The sequence below is a fragment of the Arvicanthis niloticus genome, chromosome 17 (genome assembly GCF_011762505.2).
Source record: "Arvicanthis niloticus isolate mArvNil1 chromosome 17, mArvNil1.pat.X, whole genome shotgun sequence".
NCBI classification, from domain to species: Eukaryota; Metazoa; Chordata; class Mammalia; order Rodentia; family Muridae; genus Arvicanthis; species Arvicanthis niloticus.
Window position 1 is genome coordinate 13,327,186 of NC_047674.1, and position 24,710 is coordinate 13,351,895.

The 24,710-nt window shown below is 48.5% G+C and overlaps 1 protein-coding gene across 10 annotated transcripts in view; it reads left to right on the forward strand.

The window, feature by feature from the left end:
- Hdac4 (histone deacetylase 4) overlaps window positions 1-24,437 on the forward strand; it is a 240,101-nt gene extending 215,664 nt beyond the window's left edge. For all 10 annotated transcript variants that reach the window (XM_076914757.1, XM_076914756.1, XM_076914755.1 and 7 more), the window contains 7 exons: window positions 45-164; window positions 889-986; window positions 5,867-5,985; window positions 7,378-7,511; window positions 18,411-18,495; window positions 19,310-19,451; window positions 19,731-24,437. In XM_076914757.1, coding sequence (XP_076770872.1) covers window positions 45-164; window positions 889-986; window positions 5,867-5,985; window positions 7,378-7,511; window positions 18,411-18,495; window positions 19,310-19,451; window positions 19,731-19,770 — 738 coding nt within the window. In that variant the 3' untranslated portion in view covers window positions 19,771-24,437. The remainder of the gene's footprint in view (window positions 1-44; window positions 165-888; window positions 987-5,866; window positions 5,986-7,377; window positions 7,512-18,410; window positions 18,496-19,309; window positions 19,452-19,730) is intronic.
- Window positions 24,438-24,710: the final 273 nt, after the last annotated feature.

The following is a 24,710-nucleotide window of genomic DNA, read 5'->3' on the forward strand; positions in this document are numbered from 1 at the left end:
TTCAAGGCTTGATCCTCCCTGAGCCAGTTCTCTTGTTCTCTCAGGATGTGCACCATGGGAATGGGACGCAGCAGGCCTTCTACAATGACCCCAATGTTCTCTACGTGTCCCTGCACCGCTATGACGATGGGAACTTCTTCCCAGGAAGTGGAGCACCGGATGAGGTATGTGGAGTATGTGAAACTTTATGAGTATCTGGAGGGGAACAAGCCATCTTGGAGCCAGATACAGCAGCTATTGGGAGAGCTGGGTAGGTGCAGGCCCTACATCTGCCACAGAAGTAGCATTTCAAACTTGTTATAGCTCAGGCTGCCCTACCAGAAAATGCTAGCCTGGATTATGCTGTGCATGATTTAGGCCAGAATTTTGTCTAGTTTAGTGAGAATCTACACACCATTTCTGATTTCATTCAGAGCAACCAAAGCACACACAAAGGGAGGTTGCTGGACTGCTCCTCCAGGGCACCTGGCTCTCTGTACCTTGTGGTGGTACTCCCAGCCACTGTTTTCAGGGTGCATCCTTAGGCAGCATGCCCATGTCCCTCTGTCCTCTGGCATCAGGTACTACTTGGTGGGCCCAGGGACATAGAGCTTACCCTCTAAAGATGGTTCCACAGTAGAGACACTTCTGTGCATACAAGTCCTTGGGAATGTCTCTCAGTAGTTCCTCCTAATCAGGGCCTGTGATAGCTGCAGCTCTATGAAAACTGTCCCACTGATGACAGTGCCTGACACTGGTAGCCAGCTTCACTGATAAGCTCACACACAAATGCCCAGGACCTATGGCTGTTCCTGTGGGCACACCAGCCCAACACACCCTAGTTCAAGTGTTGGTTGTACCAAGTATTCTCTTCAGAGTTGGTGACAGTTTCTCTCCTTGTGGCCACAGGTGGGCACAGGGCCAGGTGTGGGTTTCAATGTCAACATGGCTTTCACGGGTGGCCTCGAACCCCCCATGGGAGACGCCGAGTACCTGGCGGCCTTCAGGTGAGTACCCCACTGTTTAACCACAGAGATTGGTCCTTCTGAGTTCCGGGCAGCCAAGCCAACTGGGGACTCTGGGGTTAATCTGTGTACTGACTCACTTCTGTTATCAGCTCCCTTCTCTGAGAGCCTCTTGGGTCCCAGTGGCAAGATAGAGAGGTGACAGGGGGAAGGGAAAAGGCTTCTGTTGTGCTGGAAAGTGTCCATGAGTCACTGAAAACTAAGGATGAAAGGATCTCATTCCCTGCTCTTTCTTTCACAAAACCTTTGTGAAAAGAAAGTGGAAATGAATGAAGGAGAACAATCCCTCACACCACATTGTCTGTGCTGCTGTGGTCCTTCGAATTGGCTGCAAGGTGGCTGCTTTTTAAAAAATACTGACTTCCATCCTCCACACCTCTTTTTATTTCCATCAGGCCAGACTGCAGCCAACAGTGGATGGCTGGGCTGCCGCTTTCCTCCTGCTTCACTGTGGCAGCTTTCCCCAGCTGCTGTTCACTTTGAAGGCTCTAGGAGTCAGCCATAGCCCAGGAGCAGTTCCAGGGCCTGGATGACCTGAGGGGCTTTGGATCTCAAAAGGCCCTTTTTTTTTTTTTTTTGTATTGTATTGTATTGTGGATGAGAACATCATAGGACCTCTAGGTGTCTTCTCTGTCTGTTCTGTAATTCTGGGATCATGTCTTGACCTCTGTACATATGAAGTACATATGTATAGGCAGGTGCCTTGTGTGCAGGTAAATATATGTACATGTGTCTGTGTGTCCCTGCATGGTAGTATGTATATGGCTTTGTGTGTGTGTGTGTGTCTCCTTGTGTATGCCTATTGCTGCGTACATATATGCTATAAGATATAGATCTCTGGAGGCGTGAGCAAGTGTATGTGCATGTATGCAAGTGTATCTGCCCCTAGTTGGTAATGTGTGTCTGTAAAGTTTATATAGACTTGCCATGTGCTCTGTAGCTGTGGTGCCAGTCTCGCGGCATGACCCAGCATCATCTTGCTCATTTTGAAGTAGGTTTTCAGTCCCACTTCCCATTGGAAAGGTGGTTGGGGTCCAGTATGGTAAAGTCCTGGCCAAATGGGTGTGAATCGACAGTAGTTCCTAGAAGTGACAAATCTCATTTGAAATGAGTACAAAGGTCTACTGTTTATCTGTTGGCTAGGTGCAGGCAGGGATCGCTCAGGCCTTAGAAGCTTCGTGCTGACTGACCTTCCCCTCTCCTCTGATCCCTTTGGTTAGGCCACTGATCTGTGCTCACCTCACTTACAAACTTCCCCCAGACACTAGAAAGTCCATGAAAGCTGAGCCTGAGAACCAGGAGTGGCATGCACTCACCCAGTAGTCCTGAAGGCTGGCCCTCTCCACAGCACTAGAGATATGAAGTATCCATGGTGTGAGAGGAAGTCATTGGCCAGTTAGTGGCCTTTATTTCTGAGTAGATGCTGTTTGCAGGTAAGGGCCTGCGAAGGCCTCATGTGGCTCTGATACAGAAAGAAGATAATACTCTTGATGACAATAAATGGATACCCTCCACTCACCAGTCCTTGCAGCCAGGTGACTGGGCTGGCCCTCATCCCCCAGGCCTTGTGTTTCACAGGGGCCATTTCTTGAGTGTGCCTGCTATTCTGTGGTCCTGGGCCCCAAGTCTGATCCCTGGTGTCCCTGCCCAGGTATCTGCAATGTCTGACCTGCCTGGCCAGCCTTTGAGGTGAGCCTTCCTTCCTCAGTCACCCTGACATCTGTTCTAACATTTGGCAAAGTGTATGAATGATAATCCCTTATTGAGGACGCCTTCTAAAGCTTCAATCGCTTCTTTGAAAAGGGAAATTGTTTCAGGTTGTCTTTTTTTTTTTTTTTTTTTTTTTTTTATTGATTTTAATGTAAAGTAGCACTTTGAAGTTCACAATTTATAGTTCCCTGGGCATCAGGTGGGGAAAGAGGGGTCAGAGGCTCATTCTCCCTTTCTTCTTTAGTCTCCGCCTTTGGAGCCCCTTGGGACACGGAATGCCTCAAAGGCAGCACCTTGTTCTTCAGAGCCCTCTCCTGCCAGGTCACATTTTCAGGGGATCAAGGCTCCCATGAAGAAAAGATAAGAAAATTGCCCCTAATGAGAACCAGAAGTGACGGGCACTTTCTCCTAAGGCTTAGAGACTTATAAGAGAAAAGGAACTATAATTCAAACCAGGCCCCAAGCCAGTCAGAGCTTTGAAGTTGTCGGAGCTCAGGCAGAGCACCATGGGCTGGGAGGCAGAGTGATACACTATCCTTAGCCTCCTGGACCTGTCCACAGTGACACAGTCATGTGTCATCAGGAAGCTTAAAAAGATTTCAACAGTGCTGCTATTCTGGGGGTCATCCATAATTTCTCACTGAGGAGACACTGGCCTCAAACCACAAAGCCCAAGTGCCTTTCAGTGAGCCTTCAGCCCTCATTTCTATCTACAGCCTGTTGCTGTTAATGCCTTCTCCAGAGAGCTAATCAGGTAGTAGTAGTAAGATTGCACATCGCTCCTGTGAATGCACATTCTGCTGGTACAAGCTGCAGTCACCACTCTGCCTTCTGAATGACTTCATGTCTGAGAGATAAGCACTCACTGTGTAGAGATTTGGTCAAATCATCAACTAACTTTATAAATAAAGGTAGATGCAGTTCATCTTGGCACCCCACTGCTTCCTTAGATAGAATTTCAGCAAACACAGTGAGTGGTGGTGGTCTTAGAAGTCAAGACACAGAAGCATAAAACTCAGCATTGGAAGTCTAATGAATCAGCAACCTCTCTTCATCTGTTTGGCCCTAAAGAGAAACCAGTGGTAAAGTTTATTTACATCTGCAATGCAGAGGATGATTCTCAACCGTTAGGGGGCCTCAGAAGCCCCCCAAGGTGAGGTCCAGGCCAAGCATTGTAGGGGAAAGATCATCTCCAAAGAAATTTGCTGTTCACCTTGATCCTGGGGGGCTGTTGAGGGTTCCTTCCTGCTGAGTAATAAGTGATCTGGCTCCTGTGGCCTGGGTAAAAGACCTGGCCCCAGAATAAAGCAGCCAGCATGTTTGAGTAGATAAGTCCAACAGAAGAGAGGCCTAGAGGGTGGGACTACCTCATTAAACAGTAACAAGCCATGGAGTTGAGAGGAGCTGAGGCGGATAGGAGTGTGGGCAACGTGATCACAGCACACTTACTTGCAGGAGGTCCAGTAGCACCAGGCCCAAGAGTCAAAAAGGCAGATTTGGGAATATAGCAGAGAATGTTCTTGCTGGGGATATTTTTCTAAAAAGTGTCTGAGTGGGCATTTAGTAGTCTAAGAAAGGCAGGTTTGGTGCATTAGGACAGAATGCTTTAGGTGTAAAGAAGTGAGGACCCTGCTGGTTCCTTAGAGACTGGAGCTGGATCAGAGAGAAAGTCAGACGAGTTGAGGCCAGACCAGCCTCCCGTGAGCCAAGCCTTTGCCAGCTTGAGGACGGATGCACCATGCACATGCACAGAGTCTGTTTGGCTTGTTTGGTGTTTTCCCCCTAGTTTAGACGAGTGGGAGTAGGTACTGAAAACCAGAGGAGGCCTATGGAGAAAAGGGCAAGCTCTCGATAAGAGGCTGCCAGCCTTGGGAATTTGGAGTAGGTTTGCCATAGTCACCGTGCGGAGATGAAAATGAAAGCAGGTGTCAAGATGGGGAGTGGACCTTGGTAGCTTTGTTATGTGACATTGACCCCTGGGTGGTGACAGGACTAGATAGGGGTGGGGCCCAGGTTGGTGTCCCCCGGTATGGCAGCCATCAGCCATATAGTGCCCCAACAGGCTCCCAGCCCTACCTGTGCAGTCACATGACCAGACAGTTCAACCACCTTCCTCATCTGCTCCAGAAGCACAGAAGCTCTAGCACTCCTGCTAGAGCTAGATATTTGTTCCTGAGACCACAGATATCTCCCTCTCAGGGCCCCCAAAAGAACACGGAAAGTTGGTGTTGGCCATTCCTCATCTAATGAAGCAATCTCTGAGGCAGGACTGTTTGTGGCTCCGCACCATGGCTTGGCCGTGGCTAATGGGTTTCGTGTTGAGAGGTAGATGGCTTGACCATTGAACTCCTTGGTGGTGTTCATGTTTACACAGTTCTCTTAACTGTGATATCAGTTTCCCCTTTTGCAATTCTAGGAGTCATCTTTTTCTCTTTAATTTACTTTCACACATACATAGATGGCTATTGATTATGGGCACAGATCTCTGTAAGGTAGGTGGGAAGCCTATATGGACTGTACCCCAGCAGGGCTGCAGAAAGCTAGCCAGGGCCTGTGTCTTCTCAGCACTGTGTAGTTACTGCTTACTTCCTATGTTCTTGGGACAAAGCAGCTTTAGGAAGGAAGGGTGTATTTTGGCTCACAGTTCAAGTGTCATGGTCAAAAAGTCAGCAGCAGGAGATCGAGGCATGAGCTCATACTGCGTTTACAGTCAGGAAGCAGGGAAGGAGGGCGTGCAGGTGTCAGCTTCCTTGGCAGTCCAGGGCCTCAACTTGTGGGATGATGTCAGCCTCATTTAGCATATCTTGGCCTAGTAGCTAATTTAACCTAGATAATCCATCATGGGTATGCTCAGTGGATTGTCTCCAAGATGATTCTAGATTTTGTCAGGTTGACATCAGTAATAATCATCTCAATGGGCCATTCTTAGATGAGAGCCCTGAAAAGCATGTTCTTCTTCTTGTGGGGAAGGGAAGGGCATTTGCATTGATTTCTTTCCAGTTCCACTGGAGCCACCAGATCTTGGCCCACTAACCAATGAGGGATTGGAAAGCAGGTGCCACAGGCCTCAAAGAACAATGTATTTGACAGCTACAGTCTTCCACATCCCATGTCCTTTGTTGATCCAGTGATGCCTTCTCTTGCCTTTGCAGAACGGTGGTCATGCCCATCGCAAATGAGTTTGCCCCAGATGTGGTATTGGTGTCATCGGGCTTTGATGCTGTGGAGGGCCACCCCACACCTCTTGGAGGGTACAATCTCTCTGCTAAATGTAAGTCACCAGAGTTTACCTGTTTCACTTTCATGTCTCCTCAAGCCACAGTTGTTTGTGTTCTCTGTGAGGCAATGGGAGGGATCTCACCTGCATTTCTTACTCAGTATGAAAGTGTGCAAACAGCCATTCAGCAGTCCCTGAGCAGCAGGAGGCTAAAGTCACAAGCTCTACCCTTAGGACAAAAACTCATCAAGTTCACAAGGGCATGTACCAGTTCTGTCAGCTGTGCTGTGGGCATGAGCTCTTCCCCAACCATCAGAGGATGGGCCCCGGGCCTGCCTAGTGACATGTGCTTGGTGCTGAGAAGAGTAGGCCCTCTAATCTTTATAGGCTTTAGAGCTGGAAAAGAGGCCTTGTATCATAGAGTTGCTGCTCTTCTCCTGGAAGAACTTGCTGGCACTGTCTCTGGTCTTTGCTTCTGCTCTGTTGCAGCACATGAAAAAGATATGGAAGGTCTCTGGGTGGTAGCACCTTGGGTCACATGATGGCCAGGCTGTCAGTCACCTGTCTGTGCTGACCAGAGGCAACAAGAGGCCTAGGGTCCAGAAACCATGCACTAGTGCCTTCCTCAGTCAAGGTCCTGGCATCCTGGAGCTGCTCTCCTCTCTGCCCATCAGCACATCTAATCACAGAGGATAGCCTGTCTCTCAGCTTCACCATGGTGGATGTGGACCCAGCAAGGGAATAATGATACAGGAAGTACTCTTTGGGGTATTATTGCCTCTCTCCTGCTGTCATTGCTCCTGCTGTGGGGTCCCACAGGGGCAGAGAGTACCCATGTACCACAGTCTCTGTAACCCCAAAGCCAGTATCAATGTTTGCATCAGAGACACATGGGTTTGCCATCAATTTTGCCCACTAGCTTTTGACAGCAAGCAGGAGATACAGCCTAGTGTGGAGCTGAATCTGGTCTGGTGAGTGGGCTGGTTACTAGGGCTTTTCTAGTGCCTAACCTACATCAGCCTGTCTGGCTGTGCATAGCATCCATCCCTATGCCCAGCAAGTAGTATGCTGGGTGTTGGCTATGAAAACAAACAAACAAAAAAAAACCTGTGTGACCCTAGATAGATGCAGATACCTGGACATGGATGTGGGAAAGCGCCATGGCTACCCACAGCATTGACATGGGCATGCTGCTTTCCACTGTGTATGTATATAAACAGCATATCAGATGTTCAGGAAGGCAGGTAGTGCAAAGCCTTTGGATGGGGAAGATATAGTACCGAAACCAAAATTCAGTCAATCGGATGAAGATACAATTCAAAAACCAAACTAATGACCATGTTAAGCTGGCCTTAGTTACTGAAGATGACATCTCACCCTGTGTTTACAGGGGTGCCGAGGGGAATGTCTGGAGCACTCCATTCACATGTCCCTCTGCCGTTGCAGGTTTCGGGTACTTGACAAAACAGCTGATGGGCTTAGCTGGTGGCCGGATTGTGCTGGCCCTTGAGGGAGGCCATGACCTGACAGCCATCTGTGATGCTTCTGAAGCATGTGTTTCTGCTCTGCTGGGAAATGAGGTATGGAGTTGTCAAAAGCCCTTTAAAATGTGCTTACTACAAGCAAAAGGCTGCTGCAAAGGGCTCGGACTGTAGAAAGCATTTGTCTCCCACCTGAGTGGGCAGTTTGCCCAACATTGGGCTGCAGCTATATCCCAGCCCATGTAGTAAGTCTGGCTTTGGCTAAGAAATGAGCAGAAGGGACACAGAGCAGGCCTAGGACTCAGAGGTGCTTGCTGCAGCATGTTCTCCCTTCCTGTTTCACTTATGTCAAGGATAACGTGCTGGCCAGGCCTCATGTTACTCTTCAGGTCTTCAGTGTGGTCAGGATTCTCTGGGAGCTTGTCTGCAGACTTGGTGGAATCAGCATAGTCAAGCTAAGTTATTAGCTTAGGGCTGGGCCGGAACCTCTTCACTCAGCTGTCATTTACCTCGTCCATTCAGGAGTGATGCTCACATTATGATTCTGCACTGCCCCCCCCTAGCACTGCAGGGCAGAGTCGAGGACATTGGCCTACACAGTAGTCTTCAGTGGGTCAATCACATAAAGCTTTTGGAGGCTAACGTAGAGTAAGCATTGTGTGGGTTCCCTCCCACTATGCTGATGAAGACCCCTTGTTGACATTCCTCGATCCTTGTGTTTATAGCTGCACCCAACAGAGACCCAGTACAGTTTCAGGTTAGAATAAAGGTGAGGTTGTCACATAACCCTTGGAGCCCCTAATATGTGTGGTATAACTGACACACAACCTTCATTGAAGAATTTCCCAATCTGTATCTGTCTAGGCCAATGGTTCTCAACCTTCCTAATGCTATATTAAAGGAACTTTTTTATGCAATTCCTCAGATTGTGGTGACTCACAACCATAAAGTTTTTTTTGTTGCAACTTCATAACCGTAACTTTGCTACTGTTATGAATCATATTGTAAATCTGTTTTATAATGGTCATAGGTGACCTTGTGAAAGGGCCATTCAGCACCCCTCCCCCAGGGGTCATGACCCATAGGTTGAGAACCACTACTCTAGGCCTCTGGCTGGTATTTGTTAGCCAATGTATGTATGTGATTCTTGCTTTATAGGTCTTGCTCACATTGATCCCCTATGGGTGATGTTTAGGTCCTGAGTAAGAGTGAGCCAGGAGTGAGGAGCTCAGTACTGGAGCCTGTGTCTCAGGGGCTGCTGGGTTCGTACCCTCAGGTAGCTCAGACTAACCTCAAATGTACATACAAGATCCTCAGCTTCGAAATTATAGTGGCAAGTGAGTCGGCAGCTCGGAGATCTGTGGCCTCTGCTCTACCTGCTCTTCAGGGCTTATGAAACTGCTGTCCCCAAAGACTGTCTCAGCAGTTCTTGAGCTGTCCCCACCATGTAGGCCAGGGTCTAGATGGCTCTTAATGAAGACCTTCTCTAATCTGGTTTGCCAACACCTGCCAACCCAGGGTTGGCCCGTGTGACACAGCTCAGGATTGCTCTTGAAGGGAGTTGTCAGAAGGTCATGGAATACCAGACTCACATTGTCTGTGTGTTGTGCTCTGCAAGTTTCATTCTAGAAAGCACAGGATAGGAGGGGAGAGTGAAATTGCTGCCTCACTCTGTACAGCTTGTAAGCTTCTGGAACCAAATGCATATCTTCTTCTTCTTCTTCTTCTTCTTCTTCTTCTTCTTCTTCTTCTTCTTCTTCTTCTTCTTCTTCTTCTTCTTCTTCTCCTTCTCCTTCTCCTTCTCCTTCTCCTTCTCCTTCTCCTTCTCCTTCTCCTTCTCCTTCTCCTTCTCCTTCTCCTTCTCCTTCTCCTTCTCCTTTTCTCCTTCTCCTCCTCCTTCTCCTCCTCCTCCTCCTCCTCTTCCTCCTCCTCCTCTTCCTCCTCCTCCTCCTCTTCTTCTTCTTCTTCCTTTTTTTTTTTCTGTGAACACCATTACAAGAGAAACCCTACTAGTTACACCTCACTACAACTCTGCCCCCGTGCTACCAATAGGTTGTTCCTTCATCAGAAGAAGTGGGTGTACATCTTAACCAATTGTTTCTATCAGGCCCTGGGTACATTGGCCAAACCCCGAGCCCCCCACTCTCTGGTCTCATGGATGCCAAGCCTCCCTGCCCTCTATTGCAGCTGGCATGAGATAAAACCATCTAAACTCAAACAGAGAGCAGGTACTAGAGGGGGCAAGTCAGAGATGACAGTCAGCCACAAGTGTTCCCAACCCTGCCTGGCTGACAAAGCTTGCTCCCACTGACTTCTCTGTAATCCTAAATGCGAAAGTGCCACCAGACTAATTGGCATTATTTTCCAAGATTTTCTTTCATTCATGGATGGATGGATGGATGGATGGAGTGGGTAGATGGATGGATGGATAGGTAGGTAGGTAGGTAGATAGATAGATAGATAGATAGATAGATAGGTAGGTAGGTAGATAGATAGATAGATAGATTAGATAGATAGATAGAGATAGGCAATAGATAGGTAGGTAGATAGGTAGGTAGATAGATAGATAGATAGATAGATAGAATCGATGGCAGATAGATAGATAGATAGATAGATAGATAGATAGATAGATAGATAGATAGAATCGATGGCAGATAGATAAATAGATAGATAGATAGATAGATAGATAGATAGATAGAGACAGGCAGGCAGGCAGGCAGGCAGGCAGGCAATAGGTAGGTAGGTAGGTAGATAGATAGATAGATAGATAGAGGCAGGCAATAGATAGGTAGGTAGATAGGTAGATAGATAGATAGATAGATAGATAGATAGATAGATAGATAGATAGATAGATAGATAGATAGAATTGATGGCAGATAGATAAATAGGTAGATAGATAGATAGATAGATAGATAGATAGATAGATAGATAGAATCGATGGCAGATAGATAAATAGGTAGGCAGATAGATAGATAGATAGATAGATAGATAGATAGATAGATAGATAGATAGAGACAGGCAGGCAGGCAGGCAGGCAATAGGTAGGTAGGTAGGTAGGTAGGTAGGTAGATAGATAGATAGATAGATAGATAGATAGATAGATAGATAGATAGATAGAATCGATGGCAGGTAGGTAGGTAGGTAGGTAGGTAGGTAGGTAGGTAGATGGGATAGATAAATAGATAGATACGTCTCCACAGCATTTTCCCTTATGGGAAAGACAAAAGAGAGCACACAGGGTACTTTCCTACTATGTGACTCCTGGTCTAAGAGTAGTAGGGAAGCCAGATGCTCATGGGTAGGCTCAGAGCACTGGCATAGTGGCAGCTTGCAAATGTGCTCAGTGCTACAGGAAGCCTAGGGATGGCAGCCAAGCCTAGGTTCCCCACAGTGTACTGCAGATCTTGACCCTACTGTGGGAAGCTGGGAACTGGAGTTCAGGGACATGGGTACTAGTCAGGGGTCTGTGGCTCGATGGAGGACTCTTGTGCATCTTGGTGTCATTGTGTGTATATCCCAAGAGAGGAGAGAGGCTAGGTAGTGTGAAAGGACAGGGCATGCCAAAGGCAGCAAAACTAGGAGACAGCTGGCTGAGCTCAAAAAACTAGGATGCAGCTGAGAAGGAAATGGGGAGGAGGCACATGCATGAAGGATCTGTCTGAATCCTGAGCTTCAGGGGAGGGAGGGACTCAGCCTGCAGCTGATTGTTCCACACTGAAGAAGGCAAGAAAAGACAGCCAGAGCTGTGGCCCCAGCCACGTGTTGAAGGGAGTGTGATGTGGTGCTCAGGAGAGACCAGCTGCAAGTACAGCCCTGATGACACTAGCCAGGTACCTTGGTACTTGGGTACTTCAACCAACAAGACAGTAGAGGAACCCCCGAGGAGCAGAACAGGAGGCTAAGGTTGCTTAGAGGGTTGTGCACAGAGCCTCAGTCCAGGCTCAGAATTGGATCAGCAGGAAGCTAGCACTCCTGAGATAGCCATGGGTTTTCTAATGGCCAATGGAAAGAAAGGGAGCCTGTCACTCAAATGCTTCTCCTTGAGGAGGGATTGAGAATGAGGTTCTAAGAAACACACATAGAGACACATGTGCACACAACACACACCAGGAAAAAGTGCTGTTGAAGCAGGCCCTGGACTCCCTGCATCCTCAACCTCCAACCCTAGGAACCTACAAATGAAACTGCATCTTAGGGGAAGACGTTAATGACTCAAAGCAGATACTTACAGGTGCTTACTGAACGTAACCATCTCCACCAAGCACCACAGAATAATAAGGTATTCAGAAGTCTCCAGTGCCAGGAAAAATAGCTGCTTTGTCCTGGGTCTGTTTTCACTTGGTACTGTTCAGTGTGACATGCATGAGCCACCCACGCAAGTGTCACAAACAAGAGAGAAAGACACGGGCTACATATAGCTATGCGGGGCTGGCAGGCTGGTGTCTCTGGTCAAGAGTAGAGTAACTGAGTTCTGCGTATCTACCACTTGAAGGTCCTAGCAAGGCCCTCAGGCTACATGCCAGTGGCAAAACTAGGAGATAGCCAGGGCTCAGGGTAAGGCCCACAAGTGTGTGACCGGAGCTGTCATGCAGAGTGCTCAGAAAGAAGGGTCTAGATCCACCCAGTGGACTGCCTCTGAGCTGTCCCTGTGGGGGTTCACAGCTGCTCGCTGGGGCTCTAGGTGGGTGGGATGGAGGGCAGCTGACTCCCCCATCCTGAGGGTTGTCTCTTGTCACAGACAGTGTTCATTTTAATCTCAGATGTCCTTTTCTCTGGCTTGTGGGTCCCGCCACCCCAGATGAGCTCCTATGCCCTTGGAATTCCAGACCGTTTCTTGCCTTTGCCATAGTTAAAATATGACTGGTGTGTATATCCAGCTCTCGAAGTGTTAAGACTCCCAGTGCTCAGGACTTGAAGTTACAATAAAGAGCTTGGCTTTCACCCCAGGCCTGTCGTTCCTCATACATTTGTTCTTCTGCGGGGATAAAGCACTAGTTTTATCAAGGGCTGTTTAAAAATTTCATGGATGCACAAAAGTTGGACAGAGCCGTAGTCAGCTCCGCAGCCTTTGATGAAAGTTGATAGACAGTCTGTTGGGCAGTCTGGCAAGTATATGCTGGGCAGGATGCTGGGGATAATAGTGATGGCCTGCAGTGCGCTTGACTGCCAGAGGAGACACTGAGTGGCCAGCTGTACAGCTCTGGGCATCTGCACTGTGTTTGGGCATCTCTTAGGGATCAGCGTGGCTGCTGGTAGCCAGTTCAAAGTAGTTCTACTCACAGCCACAGTGGAAGTCATGCCAAGGTGTGCATGCTGTATGTTAAACAGGCTGTGTGGAGTCCTCCATGAATGCCTGTCTATACTCAAAATGCCACCCACTGTGCACAGCCAGGCATGAAGACTCCCATGGCCTTCCACAGAGGGTGGGACGGGGGTGGTGCCAAAGACTATCACTCCTGTGAGAGATGTTCTGAAGGCTAGCATGTGTTATTCATTCTTCTGTGACATTTCAGGGTTCAAGCCTATCATTTTCAGGCCAATCCCAGGGCTTGAAGATGTTCCGGAGGAAGACATAAAATGAGATGTTTAAGAGTGTTCATTCATGAGTTCGACCTCTTGTCGTGTTGAGACTCCTATGCTGTAACATACAAATATGGAAAGGCCTCGCAAACATGAAGGGCAGCTGTGTGTGTGTGTTGTGTGTAACAAGCTGAGGTAGCTCCAGCTGAGGGCCCACTACTTCCTATCAGGCTGTTGCCACATTACACATAGGTACCATGTGAGCTTTCATATGTTCACATGCATACCTCACTTCAAACAATGTCTCTTAAATGCACACAGCCATCTTTAACTTGTGTCTGGTTCCCTCCTACCTGCACAATTGGTATCCCCCTGCTGGCCAATATGACAAAGTTCTGTACTTCATAAGGACTGCCCACTTGGCTACAACCAGTTTGTCTGAAGTGTAGGACACTGGTGACATGCTCCTTCCTGGCTGGCTGCCTTCCAACCTTCTTAATATCCTGTCTAATCTAACCTGGGGAAGTCCCACATCTCCTACAACCTTTTCACCAAAGACTTGCCCCAGGCCACCACTGGACAACAAGATCCTGTCAGGGCTGCAGTGTTTACTTGTCTTATGAATGGTGACCACCAGTATCCTAGTTAGGCCAGTGCTGTCCCACAGAAGACAAGAGAGAGATGATCTGAGTGATCTCCTGTCATCCTGTCTCAACTGAGTCACATGCTTGGAGGAGGGGAACCCAGCTCCTCTCACCTCTTAGCACACACTGGCTTTGTTTACTGGCCCACGAACCTCACATCAATCTGCATAGCACATCTGTGTCATTTTACCAAACAGGCATGGGAGGTCCCTCCAAGCTGTGTTGTGGTGCCATGGCTCACTTGGGAAAGCTGAATTTGAGCTTGGCCTCCAGATCCCAGAGTTGACTACTGCACAAGTCCTGTGTTGGCCTCCATTATAGAACAGGAACAAGTCCTCTAACCTTTTTGCAAAGGGAACCATAATTTTTAATCATGTTGCAATTTACTTGTTTTTCCCCCTAAAACTCTCAAAATTTACCCAACACATTCTAAAGGTTTTTCATGTTCATGGGAAAGACCTGCGTCCACAAATACACACTTGGGGCTCTGCGGTGTCACCAATAGTTCCTGACATGGAGCTATCTTCTTTGCCAGGCAGGTAGGGCCTATATTGGTATTGCCACATGGAGAAGCTAGACCTCCAGCTTCTCAGAGAAGGGAACAATCCTGAGGAGCAGGTCTGAGGAACAGCATCTGCTGGCCCTGGGGCTGAGCGCATGTCGTCTGGGTGCCCTCGGAGAACTAGACAGATCTTCTGGGCCTGGACGGGGGTCATGCAAAGACTCAATGGAAAGGATCCTCTTCCAGAGGAGGGAGCAAAAGCCTTATGCAAATAGTTCCCTCGATGTGGCAGTGTAGAAGATGAAACTGACAGCAGGTGGGATCATTGATGAGAGGAAGAGCCTCAGAAGGCCCCTTGGGTTTCTGGGTATGGGGTCAGACACCAGTTGCTTGAGAGTATCTGTCTTCCTTGGGAGTAAGAAAAAATCAGAGTCTGATGTGGAAGGGTTAGGAATATGAGAAAATTTCCAGACCTAAACCAGCTAGCCCTGTGGCCATAGACTCACCAAGAGCCCATTGGCCTGAACACTTGCTGTTGTAGGGATTGACAGCCTGGGGCCAACCAGAGAAAGGTCTGGAGGACAGAGGGATCTAGTGATCTCTCATTGTTAGAATCCGTTTAAGATGGAAGTTTATGACCTCCTGCCTGGGCCCAGATGCCCCAGCAAAGTGGGTGATATTCTGAAAGCACAAGCTCAAGTCCCTGAAGCTGGGTCAGGGCAAGAGCCTTAGGTTGTTGCGCCCTCTCAAGTGAGTCTACACTTCTAAAACATTAACCCCGTACCTCTGTGACAAAAGACAGTGGAAAACCCCTGCTATGCTTCTGTCCACCACCCTGACAAAGGGCTTGCTCATATACCTGACAGAGGTATCTGCTGATTATAAGCCTGGGAGGAGACTGGTGGATTAGTCTGCCCTCAAGATGATAACCCAGTGACCCTCACAATCAGAGCAGAGCTTGCAGCAGGCGGTGTTACAGCAGCCTCCATGGTGTTGAGTCGTAGGTAACTCCAGAAGGCAGAGCAGGGCCATTTCCTGTGAGTTAGGTGTAGATCCAGAACAAGAAGAAGGGACAAAAGGAAACCCCAGACTCTTTGGACACAGTTATATCAGAGTTTCCTGATAAAACTCAACTGAAAACTAAGTGTGCAGCTAGAGCCCAGAAGAGGAGCTGGCTGCAAACCTGTTGTTAGTGTTTGGCCAATAGGGTGTGGCAGGGAGGCCTGAGTCAGAATTCCTGGAGAGAATGGATGTGCCTTCCCTCCTGAGAAGGAGCAGTGCTTCTGTGGACAGTTGACCCAGTGCCCTGACCATCAGGCCTGAGCTCACAGCAAGAATGCATAGATCCCAGGATCTGGAAAGCATGTAAGTGGTTCTTCTCAGTTTTGCTTTGATGGGAGAGAACCAAGGATGGCATCTGCTTAGGGAGGGCTTCAAAGGTAAAAGGAAGTCTCATCTACTACCAGCCATGGAAAGCAAGTGACATCTGAGCAGACTCATTCTATCTGGCTTGTCCTGTAGCTCCTAAATTTCCTTCCTTGCCATCTCTTAATATGAAAGTTCCCTGTGTTCCCAGCACCCAGTTGAAAGATGTGTAGCAGGCACCCTCACCATGGGCCAGCACCCTCAGCAGAATCACGTCATTATCCTGAGTGAGCCAAGACCTGGACCATGGTAGCCTCTCTGAAATCTCCAGAACGAGCACATAACCTCTGTATATTTAAGAAACTGTTGTTCTTTGGAAATTCTAATTTAACTAGGTCTTGTATGTTTCTCTGCCAAACTGGCAGCCTAGTCCTAGCCCCTCCCAGGCTGCATGCCTTCCCCTCACTTAATTTCACTGACTGGACATTTTTGTTGTTGTCACGTGTCACCCATGTTGGGTCTGGGCCACACAGCACTCAGACTCTTCCCCATTAGTCTTCATTTCCTGCCTTCTGCAGAACACTCTGTGTCTCAGGAACATCCTGTGGGGTTCTCTAGGAAAAGGGCAGTGTGGGCTGCATTTCCCCCCCTTCGGAAGATACCTTTGTTCCATCTTGTTGGAAGTGACAGCTTCGCTGGGCATATGAATCTGGGTAGCCAGGGTCTCGGCAGGTAGCATCATCAAGCCGCTGGCCTTTGCTTCCCTGCTGTGTATGCCCAGCCACCCCACTGTGTGGAGACAACCTGCTTTCCCTAGCTACTTTCAGAGTTCTGAGTCTGCCTTTGATATGCTATGATTTGTTTCTGAATACCTATAGATTTCTGGTTTTGCTGTCCCTGTGGGCTCTTCCCTGCCTGGGCCTGGGATTTCCCAGCTCTGGAGAATAAGTGGTCACTCCTTCCTTCAGTGCTCATTGAAGATGTTTTCCTGGGCCTCCCTTCTGGACACTGTGGCTTCTGTTCCGCCTTGTCCCCTTAGCTGCAGCACTAGGGATTGGACCTTTCCAGCTTACCTCCTTATGTTCTAGTTACACACAGTGCTGTTACACACAGGTCTGCAGCTCTATGTGGCTCCCTGTCTACCAGGTCAGGATCATCATTGAAAGCACATTGAACGGGTGTAATTGCAGTCTCTGATAATCCCAGTGGACTTTGTTTTGGGGAGATGGCATCAGTAACAGTGCATATGTTCCTACACACTACTCAGAAACCATCCTTTCTTGCCAGCCAGCCTTCTCACTGCATGAGTCCTTGTCATAACCTGAAAACCAGTTCTCCCCCTATGGTTGTCCACAGAACTCCAGCTATGTCTGGATGTCACCAGTGCTTCACAGGGTCCTTGCTCTGTCCCACCCACCATCTGGTCTTGGTTCTTTTGTACCATTGGTCTCCTCTGCCTGTCACAGTCTTCCCACCTCCCAGTCACTGTTCATGACTCTGACTTCAGGATTTTCTGGCCAATGTAAAATGTTCAGTTTATGTTGGCCAGTGTGAGCATGAAATGCCTCTTACAAGCGTGTGTACTTGAGCACTGTTGGGCAAGTTGTGTAACCTTTTGGTTGTAGGGTCCGAGGGGCAGGGCCTGAGGCTTACAGGCAGTTGTGCTCACACCTGTGTTCCTACGCCTGTGTGGCTGTGTAAGGCTGCTCTTACCGTTGTACCTCCCACCACGATTTATTAAGCCAAACAAATCCTTCCTCCTATCACAGCAATATGAAAAATAAGAGTAAGATTTTGCTTGTGGTGATGGGCTGGGAGAGGGAGATGCCAGTGGCCATTGTCAACACTTAGCCATGGGGCTACACAGTGCTGTATCCACCTCAGTCACCAGCTTTATTTGAAGCCACCTCTTCCCCTGCACAAGGTGCAGGCAGAGAAGCTGTAAGCTCTGCCTCCTGGAATGATGAGCAGTTCCGTCAGGAATGTCTGTCTTTGCACATGCGCATTTACTCATTTCTGTGCTGGTACTCAGTTTGTATTTCAGGTGCTGTGTTATCTCACTGCTCGGCCTGCCACCTGTAGCCATGGAGCACTATTCCAAGTTGCCCCTGTGTGTCTTCTGGTGTTTTCCTGCCCACCCTGGCATCAGCCATTGTTTCTTTTGTTGGTGAATGGATTTGAGGTGGAAGGTTAGCTCCACCTGCCCCAGGCTCTGGCTGGCTCTTTGTTGGGAAATGCCTTTGGTTAGAAGGTCATGCTCCCTGGGGTATAATTAGTAGCACTTATGAAAATCTGGTTGGGGATGGATGTCACACAGGGGGCTGCAGTGGCTTTGGCTATGCAAAGCAGCTTTGAGGGCAGGGTGAAGCCAGGCAAACTCTCAGGGTCACTTTATTTTCCAGCTTCCACCCAGATCAGTTTCCCTTTGGGACGGGCTCTAGCTCTCCCTTTGTGTGGTCTCTGGTCTGTAAGCTTGTCTGCACAGCTGCTGTGCTGATGTTCATTCTGCCCTAGGGCCCTGCTACTTAGGACTATGCCCTTGTTAGGAGTTTCATCTGTGAGAGGCCTACTCACTTCCCTCCATCTTCTGCATGTATGAGGAAAGCAAGAGTCAGAGACCTTGTGCATTCAGGGCAGGTCCTACAAGTGTAGCTTTCTTCCTCTGCTCTCAGTGGCACACACAGATAATGCCAAGCTGACATCCTGTATACAGCCTACTCCTGGGCCTGTCCTCCTCCTGGGAACCCAAGAATATACTCCAGTGTACCCTAAGGAGAGACTACCTGTAGGAAGTATTTTTAAAAAAAAAATTACCAAGTCATACTGGCTTTTTAGAGTTACTTCGTCTTTCCCACAAATGACTCTTATCTTTGGGAGTGAGGTGCTGTCTCTGGTGGGCACAGTTTAATATATACATAGATTATACCCTGGTCATTTGCCATCATAATAGATCTGTGTCTCTTACAGCTTGAGCCTCTACCAGAAAAGGTTCTACATCAGAGACCCAATGCTAATGCCATCCACTCCATGGAGAAAGTGATGGACATCCACGGTAAGTGGTTGGCCAAGTCATTGTGGGGACCTAGGGCAGGAGCACAGGGCCTTGCCTTCCCTGGCATGTGATGAGCTAGTAGAGACTCCCAGAACCAGGTCCTGCTGTACCGGACTTCAAAAGAATCTGGGCACCAGTGGTCTCAAGCTTCTTGGTTCAGTTGCATAGAACTTACTTGGACTGAAAAATTTGTGTCATGCCAGAGGTGCCTAGCAAAGGGTAGAACTTATCCCCAGTTCAAATAACAAGTCCCAGACAAGAAGTACACAGCCAGACACCCACACATCGCCCTGCCTCAGGTACACCTGCTACTCCTTGCCTGGCTCTGATCTGCTCATCCTGGTACATAAGCTCACATGGATGATGCACGCCTGAAGGCTTCACCCAGCGCCCCACTGCACCACTTAGTCCTGCCTCCCATACTGTTTCAGCTGACGCCTCTGACTCTAAAAAGTTGCGTAAGCAGGGCTCCCTGTGCTGAACCTGAATGTGATTATATCCACAGCATCTAGAAAGCTCCATAGGAAACTCCCTAAGTCTAGGTGCCAGCAAGTCTCCATGTGCCTGCTCCCAGAATTTCTGGTCACCCACAGCAAGGCAGAGTTCATGAGTATAGAGAGCCAGGCCCACAGCAGTCCAGAGCCCTGTGTTCAGGTGGCCTGGAGTGCAGAAATTACACCACAAGGGCCAGTGTTTGTGAGGGCGTTGCCAGACAGAACTCTTCAGAAAGGCACTTTCGGGTACAAGTGAGTCTCCATAGGACCCCATTAATCTGCAGAAGTGGAGAGTCACTGAGTGTTCCCCTTTCCCCCAGGCAAGTACTGGCGCTGCCTGCAGCGTTTGTCCTCCACTGTGGGGCACTCTCTAATTGAGGCACAAAAGTGTGAGAATGAAGAAGCTGAGACAGTCACCGCCATGGCCTCGCTGTCTGTAGGTGTCAAACCTGCTGAGAAGAGGTAAGTTTCTGTCCATACTGTCCCTAAGGCCTGCTGAGTATACCTGTGCATGAGGACCTGACAGAATCTTCCTGTGTGTGCCCAGCCTTATGCCAGGCTTGCCCTTTAGGGATAGGATAGATGGTGGCATGCCCACTGACTCTACAAACCAATACTGTCTATCAGGAAAGAGCTTGTGCCTTGATGGAGCAGGGATCTTGACAACTTCGTGGGAAAGGGAACCTGATTGCCTCCTTCACCCTTCATGTACCCTGCCTGCCCCCCTTTTCTCCTCTACAGATCTGAGGAGGAGCCCATGGAGGAGGAACCACCACTGTAGCACGAAGCTGCTGTTCTCTCCTTTGTTTGTCTGTCTTGAAGCTCAGCCAAGAAACTTTCCCGTGTCACTCCTGCGTCCTGCCTTGGTGCTCTCTCTGAGTGCAAAGGGACAGCAGGCGTGTAGCAGCAACGGGAGGCCTTTCTGCCGCCCTGGACCACAGGTCCGGAGACGCACACGAACACCAGGTATGGCAGATCACATGGAACACAGAACAGCTCAAAACACACGGGCACACAGACACGCCGCGGAAGTCAAGCACATGCTGGTGGGTTCCCCCAGGGAAGCCACGAAGGAAGAAGCTTGTGGCAACTTGGGCAGAGTTGCTGAATCGAGTTGACATGAGGAAAATGAAAATCAAAGATCTAATAATACAGAACAAACTTGATTAAAACTGGTGCTTAACATTTGATTCTTACCCACAATCCCACAGTCTCCGTGTAAACCACTCAACTCATCTTGTAGCTTTTTTAAAAAACAAAAAAAAACCAAAAAAACAAAAAAAAAAAAACAGAAAAAAAAAACCAAGAAAACAAAACCGTTTTCTATGGCTCTGGCCTGCCTTGTGAACCTTAGTGGGGTGCTGTGGGGGTTCACAGCTTAGTGAGGGACAGAGTTGGAAGAAACTTTAAAGGAAAAAAAAAAAAAAAAAAACTGGACAGAACAGAAATGTGAGCCTGGGAGTCAGCTGGAGCTTCTCGAAGCCGTCGGAAGATGCGAGTTCTCGAAGCCGTCGGAAGATGCGAGTTTGTGCCTTTTTTTATTGCTCTGATGGAATTTTTTGTGGCTGGGTTTTCTGAAGTCTGAGGAACATTGCCTTAAGAAAAAAAAAAAAAAAAAAAAAAAAAAAAAAACACCACTAAGAATTGGTGTGACAGTGTCCTGTGGCTGGCTGAGCCTGGTGATGCTGGCCTGGCATTACAAGAATGGGCACCAGCCACTGTCCCCGAGGGCCGAAGTATAGCCAGCCTTGCTTGGTTTGATTGCCATTTAAGGAAGATGAGGTAGTTCCAAAAAGCAGCGACCGCCGCCACCGGCAGTTTTGAAGTCTGACACGTTTCAAACGGATCCAAAGTGTTCTTTCCTTACCCGTCACTTAGCAGCCGAGCATCTCCATTGGGTTGTGAAGCATGTCGTAGGCACACTGCAGTGTTACGATCGGAATGCTTTTCATTAAAAGCAGGTAGCATGAAGTATTGCTTAAATTTTAGGTATAAATAAATATAAATATATGTATAATATATATTCCACTGTATTCCAAGCTAAGAAACTTGATTCTTATGAGATCTTGATAAAATATTTATAATGCATTTATAGACAAAGTATATATAAATATATATAATAAATCCAGACCGCAGAGGTCCTGGCAGGTGAAAGACGTGTGTTAGCTCTGAGGTGCTGAGGGCTGGAGTCTGGATTGAAGCCCAAGGGTTTTTGAGCTCCAGATTGGCCAGCTTCCAGATTGCCAGCATGTTCACCCCTGGGCAACTTCCCTACCAGTTTGTACTTTAATTTTAATTATTTTCTAACAGAACCACCGCCCTCTCCAAGCCTCCATGCACATATGTACCTGATGAGTTTTTATAGCAAAAGATAGAAACTTGCTGTTGATTTTTGTATGAATTTTTCACAAAAAGATCCTGAAGAAAACATTATTTTGTGGATTTTACATTTTTCCCCCTTACCATTCAGCAGTTTTCTGAAGGTGGTAATGTCTGGAACTTTTTCTTTCTAAATTCTTACTTGTATATTTTTTTTAGCTCTGAAGGTTATTTTTATGGCTTGATTTTGTTTCTTTTTGTACAGCAAGCAGGGCTCTGCTTTGAGCAGGACCGCTGCTGTCATGCTTGGTTTTTTTAGAGCAAATCTCTTGAGATTGAGCAGCAGGTCTGCGTGGCGCCCTTGTCCTGTCAAGCTCACCTGGGGGCTGCACAGCCAGGGGTCTCTGCCCGGCAGCACTAGTAGTATTACAGGGTGGGCGGGAGGGCGGGCGGCATTAATGTGTGTGGACTTGTAACCACTCCATCAGGATAGAACTCCATCTCTAGTTTCCCAAAGACCTTTGAGGCGTCCACAAGCGCCTGGCCCAGAGCCTGGCCCTGCACCTGTTCAGGAATTTCCATTGCGGCCTCAATACCCAGACTCTGGCTACAGCCACAGCCCTGGGTTTGTAGCCTGTGGCTGCTGAACCAAGGCCTTTGTCCTTGTCCTGCAGGAACACACAGGGTCCTGAGGGACAGTCAGTCTTTGTCTTTGCTCTTTTTTCTTTTTCCTATGACAACTGACTTTTTAACTGCTAACTTCTTTTCTAGCACTTAAAGCCGCCAATTTCATTCCAAAGTATGTGGAGTTCAGACTGGCGAGAGGAAGTTGAGATACTCAGAAGGAACATCAAGCTTAGTCTCTGAAGTTGGTGGTGTTTACAGGGTAGGTGGGAACTAGATCAGGCTTTTAACAGACAGGCTGAGCACACATTCTTGGACTTTGGATCGCTGGGCTGCTCTGAGCGCTGAGCTGAGGCAGTGGGTAGAGAGGTCTTAGGCCATGCCTGCCTCCATCCTCCCTGTGGCTACTCTGGCCCTTGGCAGAAGGAGCAGACTTGAGGGACCCCATGCAACCTCTCCCTTGCTTGTCACTGCATGGTGACAGAGGCCAGCTAGCTGCCCTTCTAGCCACCTTGGCCCATTTTCTGCATACCCTGCCACCTGCCCTATTGTGCCAGCCACGACTCGTGGGAGGTGCACCTCATCTTACTTTTTCAGGTGATGGGTAACAGGCCACTCGGTGGCCAGGGTACTGTGAGAGGGACTCACTTTGGTCCTATTCAGTCACCCTTTGATGCAGGGGCCTGGCCAGCGAGCCAGCTCACTCCAGCTTCCCTGTGAGCTGAAAGCATTTTCTTTAGCCTTTTCTTCCCTTTGAAGACACATGTGGCTCTTCCCCACAGTCATCTCCCAGGGCAGAGGGCAGAAGGTCGGCCTTGACCTCCAGGGCAGGACCACAGCACTCCCCTGCCTGGACCTTGAACCTTCCACCTCTCCCTTCCTTTGCAAAGGCTTTGGTGGGTGCTGGGAAGGGAGCTGGGAGCAAGCACTTTACATCCCTTTAAGGGAAGCCCAAAGGCACCGTGTCCTTAGGATGCTGGTGTTCACTCACCCTTGGGTTTTCCACCTGCACCCTGAGAGCCCACGCCCCACCAGCAGGCGGCTGTTCCCAAGGCCACCACCCACTGGGACATCCCAGGGCTCTGGCTTAAGGGCCGCTTTATCAAAGTTTCAGTTTTTCTTTACTTTCGTATCTGTCCCCAAGAGGAAGGACCATCCTACAGTGGTCTCCACAGCACTGGTGATGGGCTTGGCCGTGTTTCTTTCCTCAGAACATTCCTTCTTCACTGGTCACAGCCACGTGCTCATTCCATCCTTCTTTTTGTAGACTTTGGGCCCATGTATTTTATGGGCATTGATACATATATAAATATATAGATATAAATATATAAATATATTTTTTTAAGTTTCCTACACCTGGAGGTTGCATGGACGTACGCCGGCATGTCTTTATATTGTATACAGATTTTGCACGCCAAACTCGGCAGCTTTGGGGAAGGAGAAACAATGCCTTTCTTTCCCCTCTCATGATGTTTGCAGATGCAGAAATTTTTTTTCTGTAAAACAAAACCTTGAAGGAGAAGAGGGGGGAGTTTGAGTCTTATTGAACTTATTCTTAAGAAATTGTACTTTTTATTGTAAGAAAAATAAAAGGACTACTTACACACTTGTCGTTAAGAGAGGTTTACGTAGCACCTTTGACATACCGATAGAGAGTCCATTGTACCCATGTGCAAGCTCCACATTCAGACCCTACTGCCTGTCTGTCAAGCTGGCTGGGGGCATTTTCTTTTGTTTTGTTGGTTTTCTCCTTTTCTCTCCCTGCACAGGGCCAGGTGCACCCTGCCTGCTGTCACCGGCCTCTGGTCAAGAACCTGAGGTCCTGGTGAGTCCCCATCTCAGCACAGCTGTGCTGATGGGTTCGTTCCTTCTGGAAGACATGGGGCTAGGGTTCTGCATTGGGCAATCCAGGCCTTTGTGAGCCCTAGGTCTAAGCGACACTTGGCACTCACTGGAGGAAACTATTTCTCCCTCTCAAGGATCCGGGCACGCTCTGCACCCGGCCTTGGTGGCCTCACCGGGCTCACATTGATCAAAGTCTCCTATGGAAAAAGAAGAATGCAGACAGGCCTTGTTCAGGGTTGTGCACTCCACTGAAGGGGTGCCATTTCCCAATCTGTAAGAATGTTAAACATGCTGTTTCCATGTATGCTCAGGAGGCTGACCTCATTCAGCAAGAGCTCTCACTACAGAAGTGTGGTCGAAGCCACCGGAGCGCTGCGATGTGAAGCTGTGTGCTCCACAGCCACGGCCGCCTTCACTCTGTAACAGCCTGTTTTCTCTTTGATTGTCTGGACCTCCCCTCCGCGGCGCTTTCTCCTCCTGGCGGGGTTGGGGGTCATGTTTGGTTTTCTCATTCTTGTTTTGTTTTGTGTGGTGGGTTTCACTGACCGGCGGGGTCCTCTGGCGGTCACCTCTTTCCACCTCCCGGGTCCAGTGTTTGTACCACATCACACACTTGTCGCTCTCGTGGTGTAAATAAAGACTGCGTTAATTGCCCTCCCATCTCGGCTACCTACTTGTGTTCTTTCCCCTAGCATATGTTTGCCCGGGACCCTGACTCCTGTGCCCTGGGGGAATCGCTGGCCCTCATCACTTGGATTGAACTCCAGCAACCTCTCACACTTCCCAGCTAAGCACTCAGAGCAGGTATGAAAGCTACCGGTTCCCGCCACCAGCAATGAATACCCGACTCCCACCAGTCCAGGTTCACTTGTTTCCAGGGGAGCATATGTCAGTGGGACATACAAAACTGTGCTATAATTTCAGCTTATGTGT